The sequence below is a fragment of the Ascaphus truei genome, chromosome 9, assembly GCF_040206685.1.
Source record: "Ascaphus truei isolate aAscTru1 chromosome 9, aAscTru1.hap1, whole genome shotgun sequence".
Lineage (NCBI taxonomy): Eukaryota > Metazoa > Chordata > Amphibia > Anura > Ascaphidae > Ascaphus > Ascaphus truei.
In genome coordinates, this window is record NC_134491.1 from 56,690,157 (window position 1) to 56,714,243 (window position 24,087).

General features: G+C 42.3%; 1 protein-coding gene across 3 annotated transcripts in view; it reads right to left on the reverse strand.

The window, feature by feature from the left end:
• LBHD2 (LBH domain containing 2) overlaps window positions 1-20,501 on the reverse strand; it is a 29,028-nt gene extending 8,527 nt beyond the window's left edge. Inside the window, exons 1-3 of one of the 3 annotated variants that reach the window (XM_075615014.1) lie at window positions 20,147-20,501; window positions 8,869-8,956; window positions 7,829-8,024 (exon numbers count right to left, since the gene is read on the reverse strand). In XM_075615014.1, coding sequence (XP_075471129.1) covers window positions 7,829-8,024; window positions 8,869-8,955 — 283 coding nt within the window. In that variant the 5' untranslated portion in view covers window position 8,956; window positions 20,147-20,501. The other 2 variants (XM_075615016.1, XM_075615015.1) reach the window with 2 other exon arrangements.
• Window positions 20,502-24,087: the final 3,586 nt, after the last annotated feature.

Below are 24,087 nucleotides of genomic sequence, written 5' to 3' on the forward strand. Positions count from 1 at the left end.
TGTACAAAATAAAGTAAATTGGGCTCAGTAAAAATATATGCGCCTGGATTGAAAACTGGTGGAAGGGCAGACAACAGAGGGTTGTCATAAATGGAACTTTTTCAGATTGGGCTAAGGTCGTGGTGAGTGGAGTACCTCAGTGATCGGTACTGGGACCCCTGCTTTTTAACTTGCTTGTTAAATAAATCATGACACAGTGTAATATGTCATGTGTTGTTGTTCATCTGAGGTTGTATTTACCTAATTTTAAGACCTGCTAAGGAACAGATGATTGTTATTATGTCCTGATATGTAAAACCATAGAATTCAAAGAGGGTGTACTTTCTTTTTCACACCACTGTATTTATATATGTAACTATGTATGTATATATATGTATATATATGTGTAACTATGTATATATGTAACTATTTTTATATACATACATTACATTATATATATATATATATATATATATATATATATATATATATATATATATATATATATAGAGGTATCAGTACCGTGTTAGCCGAGCTTCAATAATCAAAAAATAAATAGATGATACCGTTCTGTGGCTAACGAAATGCTTTTATTTGTGCGAGCTTTCGAGATACACTGATCTCTTCTTCCGGCGATGTTACAATGAATGAAGCAAAAGGTACAGTATACTTAAAAACAGTGTCTCTTGGAATGTTATCTGTGCTGTTCCTTCCTCCGGTGTGGATGTGTTTTATGGCTAGAGGTGTCAAAATGTTAATTGAAAGCAAGTGAAGAAAGAGTGTGTATGTGTATCAGTGTGAATAAAAATGAATGGAGAGCCCACAGTGTGTATATATATATATATATATATATACACACACACACACACACACACACATATATATATATATAACGATGTAACTATTTCTGTATATATGCAACTATGTAATGTTACTCATGCGTGTTCTTCTCATTCCCGTATTGTAACGTCTTTAGATAAGGGATTCCATTTCTAAGTACATACTTTACTGTTTGATGTCATACAGCGCCCTTTTTCCTGTGCTAGCATAGTTACAACATGGTTACGGGCACAGAGATTATATCTGTCAGGAAATGTTTCCTTTGATAATGATACATTCAGAATGTGCAGACACACAGAGACCGATGTTACATGGTATTATTCTGTTGTGTGAAAACAAGGAAGAGTCAGGAATGTGACTAAGCAGATGAGGTCAAAGATGTGAATCAGACAGGTTCAAATCCCTCTCTACATTACCCAGAAAATTACTCCCCCACAAGCCGCTTCAAGGAGCAATCCAAACAATATACTACGGGTGTGCTTTTTTAAATAAATCAGTTCTGTAGTATTAGATAATACTTAATACATTTCTTTTTATTCAACTCTTAATTCCATTATTAGTTTTACTATACCGAGCATCCCTTGATTTCTATAGCAGGCTTTAGCACACTTCCCCCAGCAGTGCAAGGTCGTTGTTACACTTTCCTATTTGTGATAATATGTGTTGCCAATATTCCCAGCAGTTTGAGCTGCAAACTGTAACAATAGCTAATGCTAGCGTAGTAAAATAAGAATACATTGTAGTTGCTGAGTTACATTGATTGAAGTATTGATTGAAACTGGAAGGCAGACCATTTAGTGAAACCTGAGAAACAGGATCTTTGATGATTGATTATGGCAGAATGAATCGATCGGCAGCTTAGGAAATTAGTTTTCAATAAAGGTAATCAAAGGCTTCATATATTAAAACAAAATATAAATATTTATTTTTTTTAAAGTGCGCTTGGACTGCCTTTTTCCATAAATTATATGCACATTTCTTGGGCTAGCGCAGTGGTTCCCATTCATTTTACCCTCTCCCTTCCCCCCCAAAAACTATTGTTTTGCCCTTGGGGCCCCTATTCTTCCAAGATTTGGGGGTTGGGCACCCAAAACATAAATTTCAATGAATAGTGGAATATTTACATAGACTGATGATGGGAAACTGACATCGAACTCCCTCTCTCTGTCTTTTTTCTTTTCAGTATCTCTCCGTGTCCCCCTTGGGTCCCCAGGGGTCGGCATAACAGTTGGGAATCACTGTGTAAATAGTCATGTTTTGTTCTACCTCGTACTGTACAATGGAAAAACAAAACATTAAATAATTTAAAGTCTATGGAAGTTAGTGGACATGACCAGAGAATATATGAGTACAAAAATACTTCCTTTTTTGCATCATTTAGAAATAGTCTAATTTGTATGTTGTAATGGTTGCTCTAGTCAAGGGGAGCGCAAACTTTATCCGCTGCGCCCCCTGCCTGCGCTCCCCCCCTTACCTTGTATTCGGCGTCAAATGACGCCGCGAGGTCACATGGCCATGGTAACATGCCGTCACCCCGCAGCGTATTTGATGCAATGTTGCCATGGCGACACATCGCCAATGACAAGGTAAGTAAGGGACGTTGCAGAGGCCTCAAGTGATCCCCCGGCATTTTATTTAATTGCCTTGGGGAAGAGCGCAGGGCCTCTGCAACCGCTGCATACCCCCAACCCCCCCCAAAAATCATGCGTCCCCCGTTTGTGCAAGAGACTGCGTCAAATGATGCTGCCGGGTCCTAGAACAGGGGGGGGGGGCATGAGCGCTTGGGCTGCCAGGTAGGGAGGAGCAGCTCAGAAACTTTGTGCACCCCTGCTTTAATAAACAGGACAATGTTTTGAGTTCCCCCGAATGAAAAAATGCACTAACATTTGTGAAAACGTTTGAATTTTTTTTTCATTATATTAAAAAAAATGCGTTTTTGCAAAACTAAAACACATTTTTAGAGCCAAAACAAACAAATTTTAACACAAAATAATGGACCAAACAGCACCACTAAAAATATATTAAACTTCAGCTATCAGTGCTCAACTCGAAGACAGAAGAAATTCCCTAATTCCTAATAAATCTGAACAACAAAAATAGTCGTTTTCTGTGCATGTAAAGAATCAATCAGACTGACACCACAAGAAATATATACACACGATTTTAATGTGTCTAATCATAAAAACAGAATGTATCTGGCAGAAAAATTGGGTAGGTGGGAGGGGGAAAAGGGGGGGTTAATGGGAAGAAAATCAGAAAAAAGGGGGGGGGGGGGGAGAGGTCAAGGAAAACAAGAACGTCACACAAGGCGTCAGACGCCCGCGAAGCGTAAACCCATGACGAGTTACAGAGAAGCACTGTGCTTTACCCAGGGTGGCTGGTTTTTTTCCGGGGGACCCTTACAAGGATTATACTATTAGAGGATTTCTTATCCATTCAGAAAGGGAAGTACCCCATTCCAATAGGGGCGCATGGGAATGGGCCGATAGAAGGGGTTCTTTCCCCACAATGTTACCCCCCTTTGCTACTGAGTATCCATGCCCCTTTTATTGCTGCCTTTTTACCCTTTTTGGTAGGGGTCAGCTCATGTTTTCCTTCACCTCCCCCCACCCCCCCACCCTTTTTGCTTGTTTTTTCTTCCTCCCCTCTCCCCCCCCTTCTTTGCGAATCTATTTTTGTTTCTCGCCAGCGGGTTTCTATGTGTGGATAAGTATCTTATCCCTTCATAACTGCGGGATGATTTTTTTGCCACTGTTTTTCTGCCAGATACATTATGTCTATCATGCGTACGCACATAAAAATCGTAGATTTTCCGAGATTATTTTGTTTGTTTGTATATTTCTTCTGGTCTCCAGTGGAGTAGGTCTGATTGATTCTTTACCCCCCCAAAAAATGTAGAACTATAACCAACGCAGCAGAGAAATAGCCCTCCCTTACTACAGCTTAAATGTAACTAGTATGGAATTGACATCAGTGTAATCATATTTTAGATTAAAAATGCTTTAAGTATTGACTGTGTGTTGGTTTAGTTCTAATATTAATCTGAAATCAAAGTAAAATGTGCAGAGAGGCTTATCCCGTAGTAAATCAGCAGGTTTGTGTATTAAAAGCATAGAAGCAGAAGAACAACATGAATTACTGACATAATTTTAAGTGGTTTATAGTCCAGGGGAGCGCAAACTTTTCCTGCTGCGCTCCACTGTCTGGCCTGCTCCGGATTCACGCCCTCCCCCCTCCTACCTACCGCCACGTCAGATGACGCTCCGGGGTCACGTGACGTCATTTGACGCCTGTGACGTCACATGACTCCGCTGCGTCATTTGACGCCGCACTGCCATGGAGACGCGCCACAGCTTCTGAATCTCAGTAAGTTTTCCTGTTGCAGAGGCCTCACGCGATCCCACGGCTGTGGGGAAGAGTGCGGGACCTCTGCAACCGCCCCCCCCCAGACAAATCTCCCACCCCCCCTAGCGGGTGCGCCCCCCCCCCCAGTTTGCGCACCCCTGGTTTATACAATGCCTGTGTGCTACTTTTGAAATGGGCAAAAAACTGTCAAAACCCATTTCCCGGAATCCCCTGAGCTTCCCATTTTAAATCCGTTCCGAGGGGTAAAATCCATCGACGGATTGTTCCAGTTTCAATCCGTGCGGATTAATCCAAAAAACGGCATTGTATACAATGTGCTTGTGGATTTGAACAATCCGATCTGTGTCGGTGCTAAAAAAATTTTTTTGTAAAAGACGAACCGCCCGTTTTGAGACCGATTCGTGGAAATCCGCAAACCAAAAAGTCGATCCAAATCCGAGAGAAAAAACAAAAACATATATATATGCACACATACTGTACATACACACACTACATAGCAGTATTTGATATTAATAATAATTTCATGTCTAGAGTGCTGGTTTTATATTAATTATACATCTTGTTATTGTCAATAATTCAATTCCAGGCATTGCCATAATGAAAAAGATTGTGACAGATGATCAAAAAAATATGAAAGAGGAAATGCTTAATTGATCATCGTTGTAAACAAGAACCCAGGCGGACGTGAGGATGGGTGGGTATGCCATTTGGCATTGCACTCTGTCCCATCAGGACCTTGCAATATGTTCAGGCCCCTGCAGCACTGAAAAGGTTAATTGTTTTTGGATACTGTGAGACCTAATGAAAACAGAAACCATTGTGCAACAGGCAAGCACGCAACACAGAGTAGCACAACTGACTAAAGGATTTAGCAATTTCAGAAATGTGGAAATGCTAGAAAAACATGGTCTGTCTTGGCCTAGAAAATTAGGTCAAAAGGGATTTTAAGATACATAATATATAAGAAAACAGATATCATATTCTAAACTAGAGTGAAAAAGTCAAACCTGTTGATGGCGGTAACAACTGACATATTTTCGTAGTCCACATCATTTGGCTAAAAACGTACCTTTTTATATTCTACGTTAAACAGGTTTATATCTTTGGCTTACCAGTGGAGAGGTAGCAGTTTGCCAATGTGGGATCATTGATATGCACCATATACAGTTTTATCTGGGCACGTTCATGCAAATAAGAAGCAATGCAGTGATATTAACAGGATTGTATTAACAGCACATTACTAGATGAATAAAAAGTGAGCTTGTGTGTACGCACTCAAGTGCGTGAACTGGTGCGCTAGGCGTGGCTCCACTGGTCCTTTACTAGTTGATATTAAACTCTCATAGATGTATGATGTTAGTGATAATGCATACTAACCATAACTAGTAAATACCTATAAAACTCTAACCCAGTTTCCTTTAATCTAAATAGACATGATAAAAACCATAAATAAAAATACCATAAATTAAAAAACAATAGATATCCTAAATAAAAAAATGCAACTAAGTTTTACCATATAAAACCACTGATAAATGTGTCCCTACAGATGCAGACTTGCAGCAAACACACAAAATAGGGTTTGAAATAACACCCCTTCATGTGCCTACAGATTGTATCCACATGAAGATAGTGTTACAACTAAGGGGATACAGTGTGTAGTATCCTCTTCAGTGGGTCTTGTGTTTTTAAGGGTGTTGACCCAATGCAGCCCCAAATGTCAGGATACCAATACTCTGATGTAGGACCTCAAAAACAACAAAAATAGAGGGTGCAAGAAATGTTAAATATCTTTATATATTCAATCAACAATATTAAAATAAACTGTGCACTCACAAAAAATGATGAATAAATAAATAAAAGTATATTGCCTTATATAAGCACAAGACTCCGTTCTCCCCTCTCCTGTATGGGTAGTCAGCCAATAGTCCTGGGGTCTAGGGTCAGTGTCCAGGACCCGCTGAACGCCTTCCTGGTCTCTTAGGTTGCAGGTGATGGTTGCTTGCTAGCCAAGGACCCCTGTTGGTATGCAGTAGTCCCAGCTCACGAAGTCCCCCCTCACTCCGACCGGCGTTCCGAATGATGCGAGACACTCCCGGAAGTGACGTCACTGTCCCAGAAGTGACGCTTTCTCATTTTTTTTCGTGTGAGTGCACAGGTTATTTGAATATTGTTGATTCAATATATATATATATATATATATATATATATATATATATATATATATATATATATATATATATATATATATATATATATATATATATATTTTACATTTCTCGTACCCTCTATTTTTTCTGTTTTTGACATTACTAGATGAACATAGTGTGTGTGTGTGTGTGTGTGTGTGTGTGTGTGTGTGTGTGTGTGTGTGTGTGTGTGTGTATGTGTGTATATATATATATATATATATATATATATATATATATATATATATATATATATATATATATAGCAAATGGAAATATTAGTATGCTCATTTGCATGTCTTAGACAGGTCTGCAACCCTGCCTTACTGTGGAGGGTTTTTGTCACTTTTTTTACCCACCATAACTTTACTGTGTGGTATATTGATAGATATATATATATATATATATATATATATATATATGGTAAATGCTGCCTCATGCTTAACAATATTGCTCTCAGAGTCACCTAGCTGGTCCTTTTAGAGCAAAACATTAGGAATACATAAGGAAACATCTACCAAAAAACAAATCAGATTGTTGGCATATTACTGTAGACCGGAAGTGATTGTCCAACAGAGACAGTTGTGAGAATACTAGGGAATGAAATGTTCCATTTGAATCTCTGCACTTACCTAAGGGTTCCCCATTTTTGGGTTTCTTTTGACGATACCCCTGTTCTCCCCAACTCCCCAAAGTAGAATAGGTGAAGTGCAATGCGGCATAAAATAACACCTATGTTTGATCTGAAGTTGTCCGGCGTTTACTCATAAAAGCAGTGCTACCATTATGTGTGTGTGTGTGTGTGTGTGTGTGTGTGTGTGTGTGTGTGTGTGTGTGTGTGTGTGTGTGTGTGTGTGTGTGTGTGTGTGTGTGTGTGAGGGGAGGGGGGCTTGAGGACTGGAGTTGAGCACCTATTATCTAGAGTAAAAATAAAGTAACAGTACTCTAAAAGAGAGCAAATTTATGCAAGAAAAGGGGCAAAACTCTTCAGTCATAATAAGAGGGGGATATTTTTTTTAAATAAGCTCTTTTTTCTGCTCTGGGCAAAAATTGCTCTAAACTCACGCATTCACGCCTTCAGCATCTGGCTGCAGATGTTAAAAGAGCATTCCAAGCACATGTTGTTTTACATTGTTTTGAAGCAGGTGGTGGCCTCCAGAGCTAAATCGTGTTTATTTAAGACCCAGGGACTGCCTGCATCCCGACATACTTAGGTGCTACCGGTACATCCTGGTTCTTCAATCTCCCGAGGCATGCGGGCCATTTGGAAGCTTGGAGGTAGGTCTCTCTGGAAGCAGGGGGTGTCCCCAGAGCTAAAATTAATGCAGTTTGGCTCAGAAGACTCCCTGCTTCCCACCTATGGGGAATAAAACCTAGACGGAACCCCGCCAAAGCAACCCCCAAACACTCTTTGCCATTGCTTCTTTAGGGAATAAAAGGAGCCTATATATCCATACCTTCAGCATCTGAATGCTGTCCTTGAAGTGACTTTGCCTCTCTCTGATCCGGGGTTTTGTCATCTGATGGTGTGAAGTCCTCTGGTGGCCATCGCAGTTCTCCGCTTTCAACATCACCTGACTCCATCGGCTCCACCACTATTGATGGCAATCGCTTGCTCAGCTTCGGATGCTTTTCATGGGAATCTGGAAAAACCTAACAAGATATTTAACTCTATGTAGATCTTCTAGAACGTTCTTTCTTGCTAGAGTGGTTTAACAGCAGCCAACATTACTGCAATAATATCCCGTCACGAGCCACTAATGGACAATATCTGCATAATTTTTTGTTACATACACTTGATAAATGACCCATCATTTATTTATTTCCCAGGGTTTTAAGGGACCAATTTGATCACCATTCTCAAATAGCATTAGCTTTAATGGAGTTTTTGTTAACAGAAAAGACACGTAATGCCTGTGCTGTGTCAATAACAAAACTAAGGTACAGCCTGCTACTCGTTTGCAAACAAATACAGCCTATGAAGTTGTATAATGAGTGTTTGTCAAAGCTAGAAACTTTAATAACTTTTAGCTCTTTGGTAAACACAGAATGCTGACAGATTATGAACAATACGTTGAATAGTGCGAATATGCCTTTGGTATTTTTACATTAAAGTAGCTAGATTACAAAACACATTTTTATGAGTCAATCTTTTTTCCCTTATCAAATCGGATTTATAGTTGCAAATAAATCTTTGCTGAAACAGATCATGCTGAATCAGATACTTAGGGTTATGTTCCCCAAAGTACACCAGCTATTTTGCACCAATGTTGGACAAGTTTTGCGTGAGGGAAGGTTTCGTACATACCTCCTATATTGCCCCAATCTATCTCATTATCTTTCTATCTATCTGCTATATGGGCCATGTGATATTTATGCTGTGCGAGAGGTGAATTAGGAAAGTCACATGTTGCCATAAAGCAGTACTGCTGTAAGTAGCACAAATCCAAGATGGCACCTCTTAGGAAAGGCTGTAAAACATAGCTTAGACATGTACCTGAACAGTAAGACCACCTTCACTGGAAGCTGCATTTAATGTAAACTCTTCCACCGCAGGTTCACACGTATTCATCACTTCTGTCATGCTGTAAAGGTTTAAAGCAATGAACATATATCAATTTCAAAGAAGCCAAGGTTTTTAAACTATACAATGTTTCAATCAAACCACATTCAAATGGGGCCTATTTTTTTCACTTTATTTACAATCTTGTTTTATTTAAAAGCAGCAGTCCAAGCTGTCATCACCCCCCCCCCCCTTTAATATGTACATCTATGCAATCCACACAATGATAAGTAGTTAGCTAAGTTGCAGATTGATCTATTCTCCTGTGATCGATAGCCGAAGATTTGGCTCGGGGGTTCACTAAATGGCTGTCAGTGCAGCAGAAGAGGACCAAAGATGCCAAGTTCTGTGGGGAAGATCATGTGACCAGGCCATCACTGGATACAATTGGTGCACTGCTAGAGAGAGGGCAGGGCTCAAAAAGGGGTGTGCCCACGTCTGTTTCAGAAGAGGAAGCGGATGTGTTTTTGTAAATGGTTGCTATAGAAATACAAAATGCTTGTTACATTATAATACATTAAAAATGTAATTCAGAGTTGTTAAAAAAATGTTACAAGTATTTTCTCATAGTACAGAACTGATTTATTAAAAAAAACACACATGTAGGATATTACTTGGTCTGCAGCTTTAAATTACATTTTTTTAATATCAACCATGTAACGTGAGGACTTCATGTATGTTCTGCACATTCTGTGAATTGAGTATACAAATAAATAACTTTTCGGAGGTGAAATTCCTTCAAGCATTTTCGATGTGCAAACTGGAAACCGAGGTACTCATATGTTTAATATTCATTGCAATCGTACACTATACATTTAAAGAATAAAGGGGAGGGGGAAAAAAAAACATTATTCACCGCCGTTTTCTACACTTTCGCAAAGTATTAAGCCGGTATCGCTGCGGTGTTTCAGTGCAAAACATAAAAGACTGAATCACAGAAGAAAGCATGAAAAGATTTGTTCAATGGCAATATTAACCAATATGCATGTTCTTTGATGATCATGTATTGTTCCCGCAATAAAACACTGTGCACACCAATTATTGCAATGGGGGATTCCATGTGAAAGATTGGTGCAGGAGTGGCCAGTCCTCAAGACCCACCAACAGGCCAGGTATTAGGAATATCCCTGCTTCAGCATAGGTCTTTGTGACTGCACCACCTGTGCTGAAGAAGGGATATCCTTAAAACCTGGCCTGCTGGTGGCCCTTGAGGACTGGACTTGGCCACTCCTGGACCAGTGCCCCGATCAGCACTATCACCGTTTAATAACCCTCCCCCCACCCCCCCCCAAAACAAATAATAAAACTGTGACTATGGTGAGTCATAACAGCTTTAATGTAGCCGTTCAGATTTTAATGTAGGTTAAATCAAGAGCTATATCTGACTCCTGGACATGAATATGTTTATGAAATGAACATAACTGAATTGCCAACATTTGGAAGAAGTCATTAAATCAATTGTACAGAGTGATACATTGTGTAGCTTTGCTGGGTGCATCATGTTACTCCTTCTCATCAATCAGATGGGTGTCCTTTTTTATGTGGTTTAAGAAAAATGCTCAGGATTATCTAAACGCATGTTGGCTGTCTTTAAAACAGCTGCGCCAATGATAGTACCTATAAAGGGTGGGAGGGAGGTAGTGGCCCAGAGGTACCGAGATATAAATAGCTCGAAAACCGCATTCCTGTGACTTGACCACCAAGAGGAAATAAGCTTGTAAGACCATGTCGTTTTTGGTTGGTCTCTAAAGAAGAGACTCACGAGGTCTTCAAAACTCTCTATAAAAGGAAAGTTTCCTGCTCATTTCACAGACCCAGATAACAAAACTAGCTCCAAAACAATCTAGTTCCTGCAGTGAAAAGAAATGAGGGACTTTAGTTTTGAAATTCCCCTCCAAGTAAATCTTACAGCAGAACTTTCCTGCACCCCAGCAGAAGCTATGTAGTGTTTTTTAATTGAAAACATGAGACTACAATATCAAGAAGCCTTAGGTCGCGTCCATGCTGAGCGCGAGCGATCGCCCGTGTGGCGAGATAAAACACATTGAGGTCTATGGGAACGTCCACAGCGCATGCGGGCAGGGATTTTCACGAGACAATTTTTTTTGTCTTTGACTTGTGACGGCTGGGTCCCGTGACCGGTTTGCCCAATGAGGGTGAACCAGCTCTGTGACGTCATCGACCACGCCTCCCCATCGCGAGGATCTCCACAAGTCCACAGGTCGCTCTGTCGCGCACCTGCACAATGGTTTCGGCCTGGTAAGGTCCATTAAAGAAGCTACATCCAAATGCACATTCTCAACAGCATGCACTTCCTCGTGACTGGTCCCGTGTTGGTTTAGAACCGAGGTGGCCACCTTCAGCCCCCAAGGGCCACCAACAGGTCAGGTTTTAAGGATATCCCTGATTCAGCACAGGTGGCTCAATCAGTGCTCACCTGTACTGAAGCAGGGATATACTTCAAACCTGACCTGTTGGTGGCCCTTGAAGACTGAAGTTGGCCACCCCTGGTTTAGAAAGTACTGTATGTGGGTCACGATAGAAGATCTCCTCCTGCACAGATAAGATGCTGGCACATGCTGTCCAGGACTCTGCATGGCCATCACTATTATAATTACTCATTTAGATGGCAAATTGTCAGATCTGGTCTCACATTCACTATATATTCCTTCCTCATCTACCAAACCTTCTGAGAAAACAGCTGATCTCTCTATTTATTCAATGCACCAGATGCATATCTGGAAATAAACATCCCCTTTGAAAAGACATATCCCACTGTCATTTATATTTTCTCAAATATTTTGCCAATAGCTTGAGTTGAAACGTATATTTTGACAAAGGAGTCGCTGTAAATATCTGCAGCTCAGTATTCTGCTGTTTGATTAGGAATTAAAATGATGCATCTATGACAGCGGTGTGTAAACTGGGGGGCGCGGGAGATTCTTCGGGGGTGGGGGAATGCGGGCAGTTGCAGAGGCCACTCCACTTACCTTGTTTCAGCTAGCTGTGTGGTGCGTCGGCATGGCAACGCAGCGTCAAATGACGCAGCGGAGCCATGTGACGTGACGACAAATGACGCCGCGGGTTACGTGGCATGTCGTAACATGTCCCCGAGGCGTCATTTGACGCATCATAGGACGCAGGGGAGGGGGGCGCGACCGAGGAGGGAGCAGGTAGGGGTATCGCAGGCGTGCGGAGTTTGCGCACAGCTGATCTACAGTATGACATGCAAATAAATTCCCACAAATTGAGTTATTTATAAGGCTTAATACATGTATCATTGAGAAGAAATAACGCCCCAAGTAAATGTATGTTGCATAGGAGTTTTGTCTACATGGTGAAAGCAATACACTAAATATAGCTTAACTTATCCTGTATGTAAGATTTGCTGACCAGAAGCATACTGTATGCTTACTCAAATACATTACCGAAATGTTACAAATCCACAGAGGCCCCATTCAGCACCTAATAAAATACCGGCTTTCCTGTGTACCAAAGAAGTTTCCTGTGGTCGAGAAAAAACACTGGCCCTGTGTAACTGTATATCTGTATTTGAAATAACCCTCCTAAATTACATTTTAAGTATACAAACATTATTTGGAATTGATAAAAGGTCAGAATATAGTAATATCTGAAAGATTTATCATATGAAAGCTGCGGATTTGGAATGAAGAAAATGGCTAATGGTCCAAAGAATGAGTCAACTTGTGTTAACTTCCTGATCTCAGCTAGATCTGCCTCCTTGGAATGATCTATTCGTCCTCATGTTTGTTTCTTTCTAGAAATAGTCATTGTTGAAAATAATAGAACATTTTACAAAGGGAATCAAAGTGTACAACAGTTATTGGTCGACCAGACTTATGAATGACATTAAATCCTGTGGCCTCTACTTGTAATCTTTGAGTTTTTTTCACTGGAATACAGTGTTACAAGTTTCAATGCACGCACAGAACCATTTCAACAGTGTACAATATATGTGACAATCTTACAATATTATGTTTTACTGGCAATATTCTTTACGCATGTATTCACTAAGGATGGGCCGATTCGCGGGGTCGGAATCTCAACTGAGGATTCAACGTTCAATTGATCATTCAAAATATAAAAAGAATACCGTGTTGAGGCAGGGGTCTCCGGAGCGGAATCTCATTAATTTAAGCTCCCTACATCTGGAGATACTTACCTCCATAGTGGATACCCATAGCTGCCCCAGGGTTCACATTATGGATGCTTTTCAAAGCCCCCGCAGCCTGTGGGCCAATTGGAAGCAATGACATCACTCGGTGCGGCTTCCTATTGGTCCACATATGGAGCTTTAAACTGCAGAAACCCTTCAGCAGTAAGTATCTCTGGAAGCAGGGGGTCCCCAGAGCTAAATTAATGGGGTTCAGCTCCGGAGACCCCCTGCTTCAATCCTGTATTTTTTATATATATATAGCTGCACTCCGTTACAACACGGTGCACGGGGTCCACATAATGAGACCGCATTATAACCGGGATCGCGAAATGGTTTGTCACGCGAGGTGTGTGTAGTGTGTGTGTGTGTGTGTGTGTGTGTGTGTGTGTGTATGTATGTGTGTCTGTTAGCAACATTGCATTGAATGTTATAAAAAAAAAAAAAAACCTTAGAGGTGTTTTTAAATCGGGAGCCACGCTCAGACAGCGTTATAAGTGGATCCGCGTTGTAGCGGATCGCGCTATAACGGGGTTGAGCTGTATTTGTTTAAATGGCTTGGATTGCTCCTTTAAAAAAAAATCTTATTTTCCAATAAATTAAAAAAATTCCCAAACAAAGCCAAAACCCATCAAGTTTGGCAAAATCAAAAGCGAAATGTTTTGTTTTTTTTTAGGATCCAAAACGCCTGTGATATTACCCACCATTAATACTCACTTTTCCAAATGGTAATGTGTTTCATCGCACATATGTCTTTTAGTTCAAGCAGTTAGACAGAGCACGTTAAATGTACGAGCACTAAAAATTCAGTGTGTCCTGTTTAGGGTTACTGCTTCTATATGGGTTACTATTATTCATTAAAAACAACTAGTTTAGCTTTCCTGGTATATTTGCCTAGGCGTAACGTATGTAAATAGAGATTATGTAGCATGGCAGAGTGAGAACGGACAAGCCACAGTAGTATTTGATGAGTCTATTATTAAAACAAGAAAAAGATAGAAAGTTGATACACTTAAGTCAGGGTTCTCAACTCCAGTCCTCAAGCCCCCTCCTGCCAACAGGTCAGGTTTTCAGGCTATCCCTGCTTCAGCACAGGTGGCTCAATTAGTGGCTCAGTCAAAGACTGAGACACTGATTGAGATACTTATGCTGAAGCAGGGACTGATTGAGCCACCTGTGCTGAAGCTGGGATACCCTTCAACCCTGACCTGTTGGGTGTGTCTTGAGACCTGGAATTGAGAACCCCCTGACTCCAGTGAAAAAATAACATGCCGTAGTTATTTTTAAAAAGCAGTAGATTTAGTATACATTAGTAAAAAGTCAATTAACATTTAAGCTGAAGTTCTTCACTAAGGATACATTAATACCTGCACATTTCTAGCCCTAAATAGAACTTATATCGTTCAGAGAAGAATGTGGGCGGTGTTTCGGCTCATTTGTCACAATAATTATGGTTCAGTAGGAAATGTATCCATCACAGTCAGATTTGGTTTCCACATATAAGAGGTGTATGCCTTCCCAGAACAAATGTGTAACGTGACATTACACTGTCAGCTGAGTAACAACACATTATCTTATTTTAAAACAGCACATTTTGGCGTTAACCCCTTCTCTGCCAAAGAGGCCGGCATTGCGGGAGACCTCTGGCACCAAAGGGCTTAATTAAAGTATATCGATATATCCTGAAGCTCCCTTAAATCAGGGGCCGTGACGCTAACTAAAGGAACGTGTAATTTTGCATATAATTAGCTGTGGAGCCGAGCCTTAGATTGTAAGCTCTTCAGGGCAGGGCCTCCCGTTGCCTTATGTATCATTTACCTTCTGCTCTAATTCCCATTTTCTGTACTTTATTTTCTCTGTATTGCAATTTTGCAAAGTGCTGGGCAGACTGTTGGCGCTATAGATATAAAATGATACATACTAAACCAATGCACAGAAAAGCAAATGCACCATAATAGTACATTTCTGAACACATGAAAGTGGCAATTCAAGCAGGCCGGTTTTTTTTTATTATCCTTTTTGACACATTTTTCCATAGGATTGAAGCAGGGGGTCTCCGGAGCTGAACCCCAAAGTCATGCGGTAGCTGCAAAGGCAAACAAGATCTTATCTTGCGTTAAATGGGCAATGGGTGGAAGGGAAGTAAACATAATTAAGCCCTTTTACAAAGCATTAGTAAGACCACACCTTCAGTATGGTGTACAATTTTGGGCATTACTCCTTAGAAAAGACATTATGAAACTAGAGAGAGTGCAAAGAAGAGCCACCAAATTAATAAATAGGATGGATAATCGAAACTTATGAGGAGAGGCTAGCTAAATTAGATTTATTTACATTAGAAAAGAGGCGTCTAAGAGGGGATATGATAACTATATACTAATATATTCGGGGACAGTACAAGGCGCTTTCAAAAAAGAACTATTCATCCCAAGGGCAGTACAAAGGACTCGAGGCCATCCCTTAAGGTTGGAGGAAAGGAGATTTCACCAGCAACAAAGGAAAGGGTTCTTTACCGTAAGGGCCGTTAAAATGTGGAATTCACTACCCATGGAGACTGTGATGGCAGATACAATAGATTTGTTCAAAAAAAGGTTGGACATCTTTTTAGAAAGGAAAGGTATACAGGAATATACCAAATAAGTAAACATGGGAAGGATGTTGATCCAAGGAGTAATCTGATTGCCAATTCTTGGAGTCAGGAAGGAATTTATTTTTCCCCATTTGAGATATCATTGGATGACATTTCACTGGGTTTTTTGTTTGACTTCCTCTGGATCAATACACTGTAAGTACGGATATAGGATAAAGTATCTATCATCTAAATTTAGCAGAGGTTGAACTTGATGGCCGCATGCCTTTTTTCAACCTTATCTACTATGTAACCCCATTCATTTCAGCTTCGGTGAACCCCTACTTCCCGAGATATTTACCTCCATAGGGGGTGCTGGTAGCCGCTTGGCTAGCTCGGGTTTACGTAATAGCGGAGTTTCAGAGCTCACGCGTTCTGCGGGCCAATAGGAAGCCGGGACATCATACGGTGCGGCTTCCTATTGGCCCGCTTGAAGGGATACCGGCACCCCCTTCAGAGGTACATATCTCTGGAAGCATGGGTCCCCGAAGCTGAAACGAACGGGGTTCAGCTCCTGAGACCCCCGCTTCAATCTTATGTTAAAAAAAATAAGAACAGCCTGCTTGGATTGTTCCTTGCCGTAGAAATAATATAGAATGGTGAATGCGTGGGCGTCATTACCTATAGCGCTCGTGCATAAGCCCCTACATGCTGATGCCAAAAAGGATAATGCAGTTAATTTGAGCAAATTGTGGTTATTGCAAAGAGATCAGTTTAGCGAGGAAGAAGACGCTGTCCTAGCAGATTCAATTATTCATAGCTCGGATCCTGGGACGTGGAAATGGAAGAAGTCGCAAGTCGAGATAAAGTTAAACCCACAGAAGAAAGATGACCATGTCAAAATATCAATCATAAAATATATTCCGCTGGAATTATGCTCTGAGATGTTAGTACAAGGTCCCTTTGAAAGCATTTTTATGTATAGGATGCTTTTTTAAATGTAATTTGTAACCAATTCATCCTTAACCCCTTCTTGGTCAAAGGTGCTCCTTAAAAAAGGTGCAATCCATGCAATATCTTACATGTGTGTGTTTAAAAAAATAAATAAATCAGTTCTGTAGTATTAGATAATACTTACTACATTTTATTATAATTTTGATTTAAATCTTAATGCAATAATATGCCGATTTCTATAGCAGGTTTTAGCACACCTCCCCAGCAGTGCAAGATCTTTGCAACACTGTTCTGTTTGTGATAATCTGTTGCCAATATTCCCATCCGTTTGTGCTGTTACAATAGATAATGTTACCTTATTAATATAAGAATACATTGTAGCTGCTGAGTTACACTGACTGAAGGATTGCATTAAACGGAAAGGCGGCCATTTAGTGAACCCTGGAAGCAGTATCGTTGCTGATAGACAACAAATCGCTCGGCAGCTTAGGTAATTAGTTTTCAATAAAGGGTAATTAAAGGCTGCAAAATACTAAAGCAAATTTTTTTTTTAAATGTTTTACGTGCCGCTTGGATTGTGTCTTTAAGCAACGTGTTGTGGGGACCTCTGGCAGCAAGAGGTTAAATGTTAACAAAGTAACAATTGTTGAAAACAGTATATCAGATATCCACCACAACTGGCTCATTTCCCCTTTTTGACGATATTAAGTCAAAAAATGTACAACCCCCATCAGCAAAAGTGGGATAAAAAGTACAAAAACACCTCTGTATTAAATGGAATCTAAATTCTTGTGGCACTTTCTCTGGCAAAAAAATATTCACACCCTAAGAATAAACAGCATTCCTATTTACAGGATGTGGCAAGCTTACCCCTTCTGTACATGGAGTTATAATATGTGATATTTGCTAACCTGTTGGAAATACAGTGCACAGTGTGTAGCGTTAACCGTTTTGCTTCCACTAGGGCCAGCATTGCATGCACTGGAGCTCTGCAGAGCGCTGCATGCCTCGAGACATGGAAGGGGTTAATGCATGGGTTCACAACGCCTATCCGCAAGATTCCCCTCCCCGCCCCCCCCCCCCAACAGGTCAGGTTTTCAGAATATCCCTACTTCAGCACAGGTGGCTCAATCAGTGGCTCAATCAGTGGCTCAGTCCAAGAGTCTGCTTCAGCACAGGTGGCTCAATATAAAAGGCAAAAGCACATTGTATCTTAGGTCTGGGGCGCGCAAAGTTTTTTTGCTGCACCCCGCTGTGTGCTGGCACCAGAGCTCGCCCCCCTCCCACCCCAGTGACCTGCGCCAAGGGTCACGTGAAGTGATGTCACGTGGCCTTGCAGCGTCATTTGATGCGCGTTTCCTTGATGACGCGTCATGTCACATGACGCCGCGTTGTCATGGCGACGTGACCAGAAAGAAGCCGGCTGAATTCCGGTAAGTTGAAGAGACCTCGCGTGGTCTCCCGGCATTTCATTTAAATGCCTCGGGGAAGAGTGCGGCGCCTCTGCAAACGCCCCCTCTCCCCCCCCCCCCCCAGAAAAGTGTTCCCCACTACGTGCTCCAGACACTATACAGCCTTGGATCCAACACACAGTTTTGTTAACAATAGTCTGATGAGTAGGCAATGAGATTTAATCAATAGGGGTTCATGGAACAAATATTTTCTAGCAGGGGTGCACGGTGCGAAAAAGGCTGGGAACCATTGGTATAAACCAGGGGTTGAAAATTGCAGTCCTCAATAGTCACCAATTGGTCAAGTTCTAAGGACATCCCTGCTTCAGCACAGGTGGCTCAATCGTTGACTGAGCCACCTGTACTGAAGCAGGGATATACTTAAAACCTGACCTGTTAGTGGCCCTTGAGGACTGGAGTTAGTCATCCCTGATATACAAACTAACATCACACATGGAGATTTATATCTTTGGCTAACCTCCACCTTGTAATTCCCACACAGACAATATCCCACATGCCACTTATTCACACAATATGTTAGATTTCTAGATTAGTGATTTTAAACCGGGGTTCTGCGAGCACCATTGAAAAGTGGGGGAGAGGGGAGATGGTTGGCACAAGGGGGGGGGGGGAGAGGGTTGGGGTCCCCCAGAATTTCACAATCTAATTCTGGGGTTCCTTAACCAAAAAAAAAGGTTGAAAAAACACAGCTCTAGGTCCTTGTTATACAGTGTATATAATGATGTGAATGTGTGTATTGCCTTCCAATCACAGGCAGTTCCCATTTGTACCCCCAGAAGGATTTGCACAGTCTCTGGCTGGTCCCAATGTGGTAATCATAAACTGAACTATATATTGTAAATTAATGTTTGCATGTGCTATTAAGTATATATTGTACACGTGTGTGTGTGTGTGTGTGTGTGTGTGTGTGTGTGTGTGTGTGTGTGTGTGTGTGTGTGTGTGTGTGTGTGTGTGTGTGTGTGTGTGTGTGTGTGTGTGTGTATATATCTATATATATATATATATATTATTTTTTTTTGTGTATGTCCGAAATTAATTATATACTATAATTAATCAATTAATTCAGTTTCATTTTAAAGTTCCTTACAGATTTGAAAGTCATTTCTGGCCCTTGAAAGAAGTCAGATTACAAGAAGAAAATAAACCTTGATACCATCTGAACTTTTTGTGTTGGCCATTGCTATACCCCTCTGAAGCCCTCACTGTCACAGCTGCCCTCAGCCCAGCCACAGTTCTGCTTCCTACACACAGCGGGCGCTGTGGTCAGACAAGCTCAGCAGTGAACAGGACGCCCTCTATGTGCAGAATTGGGGTACTGCAGATGCTCCGTCCCTGGGATTCCCGGCAGACCAACAGGGCTCTAAATATGTGTAACCCCTTCGCTGCCAGGGCTTGCAACGCACTGGGGGTCTTTAGTAATGTCAGGCAGTGCGGCCCCCCCCAAAGCCCCTGAGCATGCAAAAGCTCCCCCCCCCCCCACCTCGCCCATCACAATGTAACAAACCAAAGAAACAAGAGGAAACAAATGTATCACACACAAGAGGAGAAAGTGCAGGGGGGGGGGGGGGGGGGGGAATCCTCAACACCGACCTCTTTCACCCATTTTTAACCCCTTAATTTCGGGAGAGAGCAGTACGTTGTAGTCTACTAGCCAGACGTTAAAAAGGATTTATGTGCAATATAAATAAGGCAAAAAAAAAATTGTCAATCACCTAATTCCCCCCCCCTCCGCCCCCAGTAAAAATATAGATTATTTTGTAAAATGTAATAAAAACAGCTTTACCTCCGAGATCCACTAATTAATATACAGCAAGTTCACTCCCCAGAATAAGCGATCTTCATGTCAAACTTCTTTAATTTTTAACTCCCATTTCCTTCCTCTTGAAACTCGAGTCCGCAGAGATAGGATTAAAATAAAAGAATACAAACCCCGAAGAGGGCAGCGACCAGCCTGCATATCCTGCCCGGTCCGGGGGGCTGCACGGACCCCCGGGCCCCCCTGTGTGCCTGAGAATACAGAGGAAGGGGCAGCGCTGTGCTCACCTGGGAGTGTGGGGGGGCTCCTCTGTGGGTCAGTGTGGGGGGGCTCCTCTGTGGGTCAGTGTGGGGGGGCTCCTCTGTGGGTCAGTGTGGGGGGGCTGCTTTTCTGCTTCCTATCCTTTCCTTGGTCCTCAGTAAAGATTTCCAGTGATCGCCGGGTCAAGATTGGGAGAATTCCTGTGGATGGAAAGCCGAGGGAGAGAGAGATAGGTAGAGGGGGGAGAGAGAGAGGGAGAGTGAAAGAGAGGGGGGGGAGGGAGAGTGAAAGAGAGGGGGGGGGGGAGAGGGAGAGTGAAAGAGAGGGGGGGGGGGAGAGAGGCAGGAAATGTATAGCTAGAGTGCACAAGTCTATGCACACACTATCATACAGGCAGAGGGAGCTTCTGTGCACTAAAATGCTGATCACTACAGTGACAGGGAACTTGCACTATGCAGAGGAGGTGTCAGCCTGAGGTGTGCTCTCCATAACATTATTTAGGGTCACTCACCTGCCCCTCAATGTAATACTCTGAGCTCCTCATTTATTCTTAAAGAGAACCTAACACATTTGGCTCCCCAGCGGACACAGCAAACCGTGTTGCAGGTCATTCAGACTAAACTATTTTACTGATCAAATAAGCAACATTTAAAAAAAAAAAATAAGGCAGCGGGGGCAGCCGGGTAACCGCGTTCTATCACAGTGCGATACCTGTGTAACACAGCACTGCCGGGCTGTAGGCAAGAAAGCTATACAGCTGCACCCTTCGCTGCCAGAGAGGCCTGTAATGCATTGTACAAAGAATGTATAAGACTGCGGCTATAGTGCGCGCGACAGCGCAAACAAAATACAGTACCTCTATCTGGCCGTCCATAGTGCGCGCGAGGGCGTGGCAGAACTTTAAAGAGACAAATATTTTTTTTTTCGCGTGATGGCCGTGTCACGTGAGCGGATCAGCGAACCAGCCTGGTGATGTCACGGCCACGCCTCCCCATCAGAATCCATGGAGTGCTCGGGCGACAGGCGTGTGTGACTCCTTGCGCTCCGCTGCGCGCGCTCCTGCACTATAATTGCGGCCTAAGGAGTGCTGGGGGCTGGCATTAATCTGGTACAGTGTTTATTTTTCTAGTTAAGGACCCCTATAATTATATTGTGAAATTCTGAGGAACCTCAGCCCTCTCTAATAGCGCGACTGAGATCAGATGCATTGTAAGGATCCCCAATCCTCTTAGGGAGGAGTGGCTCAGTGAGTAAAGACACTGACTGGCACTGGGAGTTTGAAGCCGGGGAGCTTGGTTCAATTCCTGGTGTTGGCTCCTTGTGACCTTGGGCAAGTCACTTTATCTTCCTGTGCCTCAGGCACCATAGATTGTAAGCTCCACGGGGCAGGGACTGTGTCTGCAAAATATCTCTGTAAAGCGCTACGTAAAATTAGCAGCGCTATACAAGAACATGTTATTATTATTAATAGCGTGTCTGAGATCAGATGCATTGTAAAATCTTCCGTATTTGGTACAAATATCAAATGACCTGAAAATTGCAGGGAGCCCTTTAGGGATGCCCGGGGACCCCAAGGGCTCATAGGAACTCCTGATGAAAAACACTGACCTGGTATAATATATGTATGGTACACGGCGCTCATCAGGAGGTATGTGGCAAGACAACGCTGCAATACACGATGCACTGGTAAGGCCCATATGCACTAAAGAGTGCTACGCTTCAGTAACACCTACCTCCTATTCAAATGAATGAGAATTAGGATGTGCTAAAGGTTAGCACCCTTTTGTGAATATGGGCCTTGGTGATCGATGTCTTAAAGTGCCAAATCTTTTAACCTCTTCGTAGGCAGAGGCTTTTTACAGCACATTGGTTGGCAACACACACACACACACACACACACACACACACACACACACACACACACACACACACACACACACACACACACACTGCTCCAGCACTCTCAAAATATGAAAAACGTAAACCAAGGTAAATGCCAAATTGAAAATATTTAATGTGAGTACCTGACAATAACAAACTTGGAGCTATGTCACATAAGCGGAAAACACATGTCAGTGAACCCTAAAAAAAGTAGGGAGAACAGGGAGTGCGCAAAAAACAATATGGGGGGTGTGGGGGGGGAAGGGGGCGGGGGTAAACACAATGGGAAAAGGAGGTAGGAGGGTAGTAGGGGGGCAACGTTTCGGGGAGAGATCCCTTTCCTCAGGCCCGTTCCCTCAGGTCAAATGGACCATAAGGTTCTTCCCTGCACCCTGTATACACAGCCAACAAAATACCCCAATATAAGTGTAGCAAAAATCTAGTATAACTGTTAGAGAATATGCTCAGTATGCAAAGTCCAGCAATCAGCAAGAGAGTATCAGCTAAGAATAGGCACATGAAATAAAGATCAAACCTTCTCTCTTCCTCTTTTCACTCCTCCTCATGCTGATCCCTACACACACACACTGCTGATCCCTACACACACACACACTGCTGATCCCTACAGCAGCAAATGATATTATTAGGGAATGAGATTCCCATAGACAAATATAGATACACGCAGAAAAATCTCTACCTATAGCGCAGGGGTGGGCCAACTCCAGCCCTTAGGGCCACCCAAATGCCATGTATGAGGGATATCCCTATCCAATCAGACTGAGCCACCTGTGCTGAAGCTGGGACTGGTTGCGTCCCCTGTGCTGAAGCAGGGATATCCTGAAAACCGGACCTGTTGCTGGCACTTGAGGACTTGAGTTGGCCACCCCTGCTACAGAGTAACATTCATCATTTACATTTCTAAAAATACCTATGTGGTGGTTTTATCACGAGGCTTCACGGCTATTATTATTTATTTTTTATAATAAGTCCTCTGAATGCAACAGAATATATTACCAGTTTGCATTTCTGTACCTTTCCATCTCCGCTCACCGCTTTACAAATCAAATGATCAGGGTGGGCGACGGGGAAAAGATCTAGAAAAACTAGAGTCATCTGACAGGTATTTGTTGACTGCAAAAAACATAAAGGGCAAATACACATTGTATCTCAGGGTGTAGCGGTAGAAACTGTTCTTCGGGCCAAGTGTCTTTGGGCTATGTGTCATTCCTCGGTATGGAAATGATGTGGTTATAGAGCAGGGGTGGACAACTCCAGTTCCCAAGGGCCACCAACACGTCAGGTTTTCAGGATAACCCAGCCTCTGATTGAGCCACCTGTGCTGAAGCAGGGACGGACTGAGCCCCTTGTGTTGAAGCAGGGACGGACTGAGCCCCTTGTGCGGAAGCAGGGACTGATTGAGCCACCTGTGCTGAAGCAGGGACCGATTGAGCCACCTATGCTGAAGCAGGGCCTGATTGAGCCACCTGTGCTAAAGCAGCGATATCCTGAAAACCTATCCTGGTGGTAGCCCTTGAGGACTGGAGTTGGTCACCTCTATTTAAAATGTGCAGCCACAGCACTAAGCAGCTCTCGCCTGCAAAACAAGGTTGAAAACCAAATGCTGCCGTGATACTGCACGTTCAGCTTTATATTTAAGTGTTATCCACAGCCCGTTTCGGAGTGCAGTTCTGATAAATGTTTACCAGTTCCGATAATTAAAAGAGAAATGTAAAATGCTTAAAACATAATATCCTCAGGTGGGGATTATCTGATTTAGTGACAGCAATCTCACATATTTCTGAGACTTAAAACACAACACACGTCTTAATGAATTCAGTCAAGCAGAAAACCATGATAGGAAAATGTTACAACGAGAGCAAACTATTTTGAACAAAAGAATTGCAGACCAAACAAGCCTTGTTTTCCATTGCATCCCTTTGAATTGCTAACCATTGTTTGCATAATTACACATGAGACATGCCTGGACTGTCCCTTACTTGTTCCTAAAATGATTCACTTTTTCTATTTCAACACCTATTAACCAAGACAGAATATCTGACAGGTGCTCAAGTGATAGCTTGAAAGC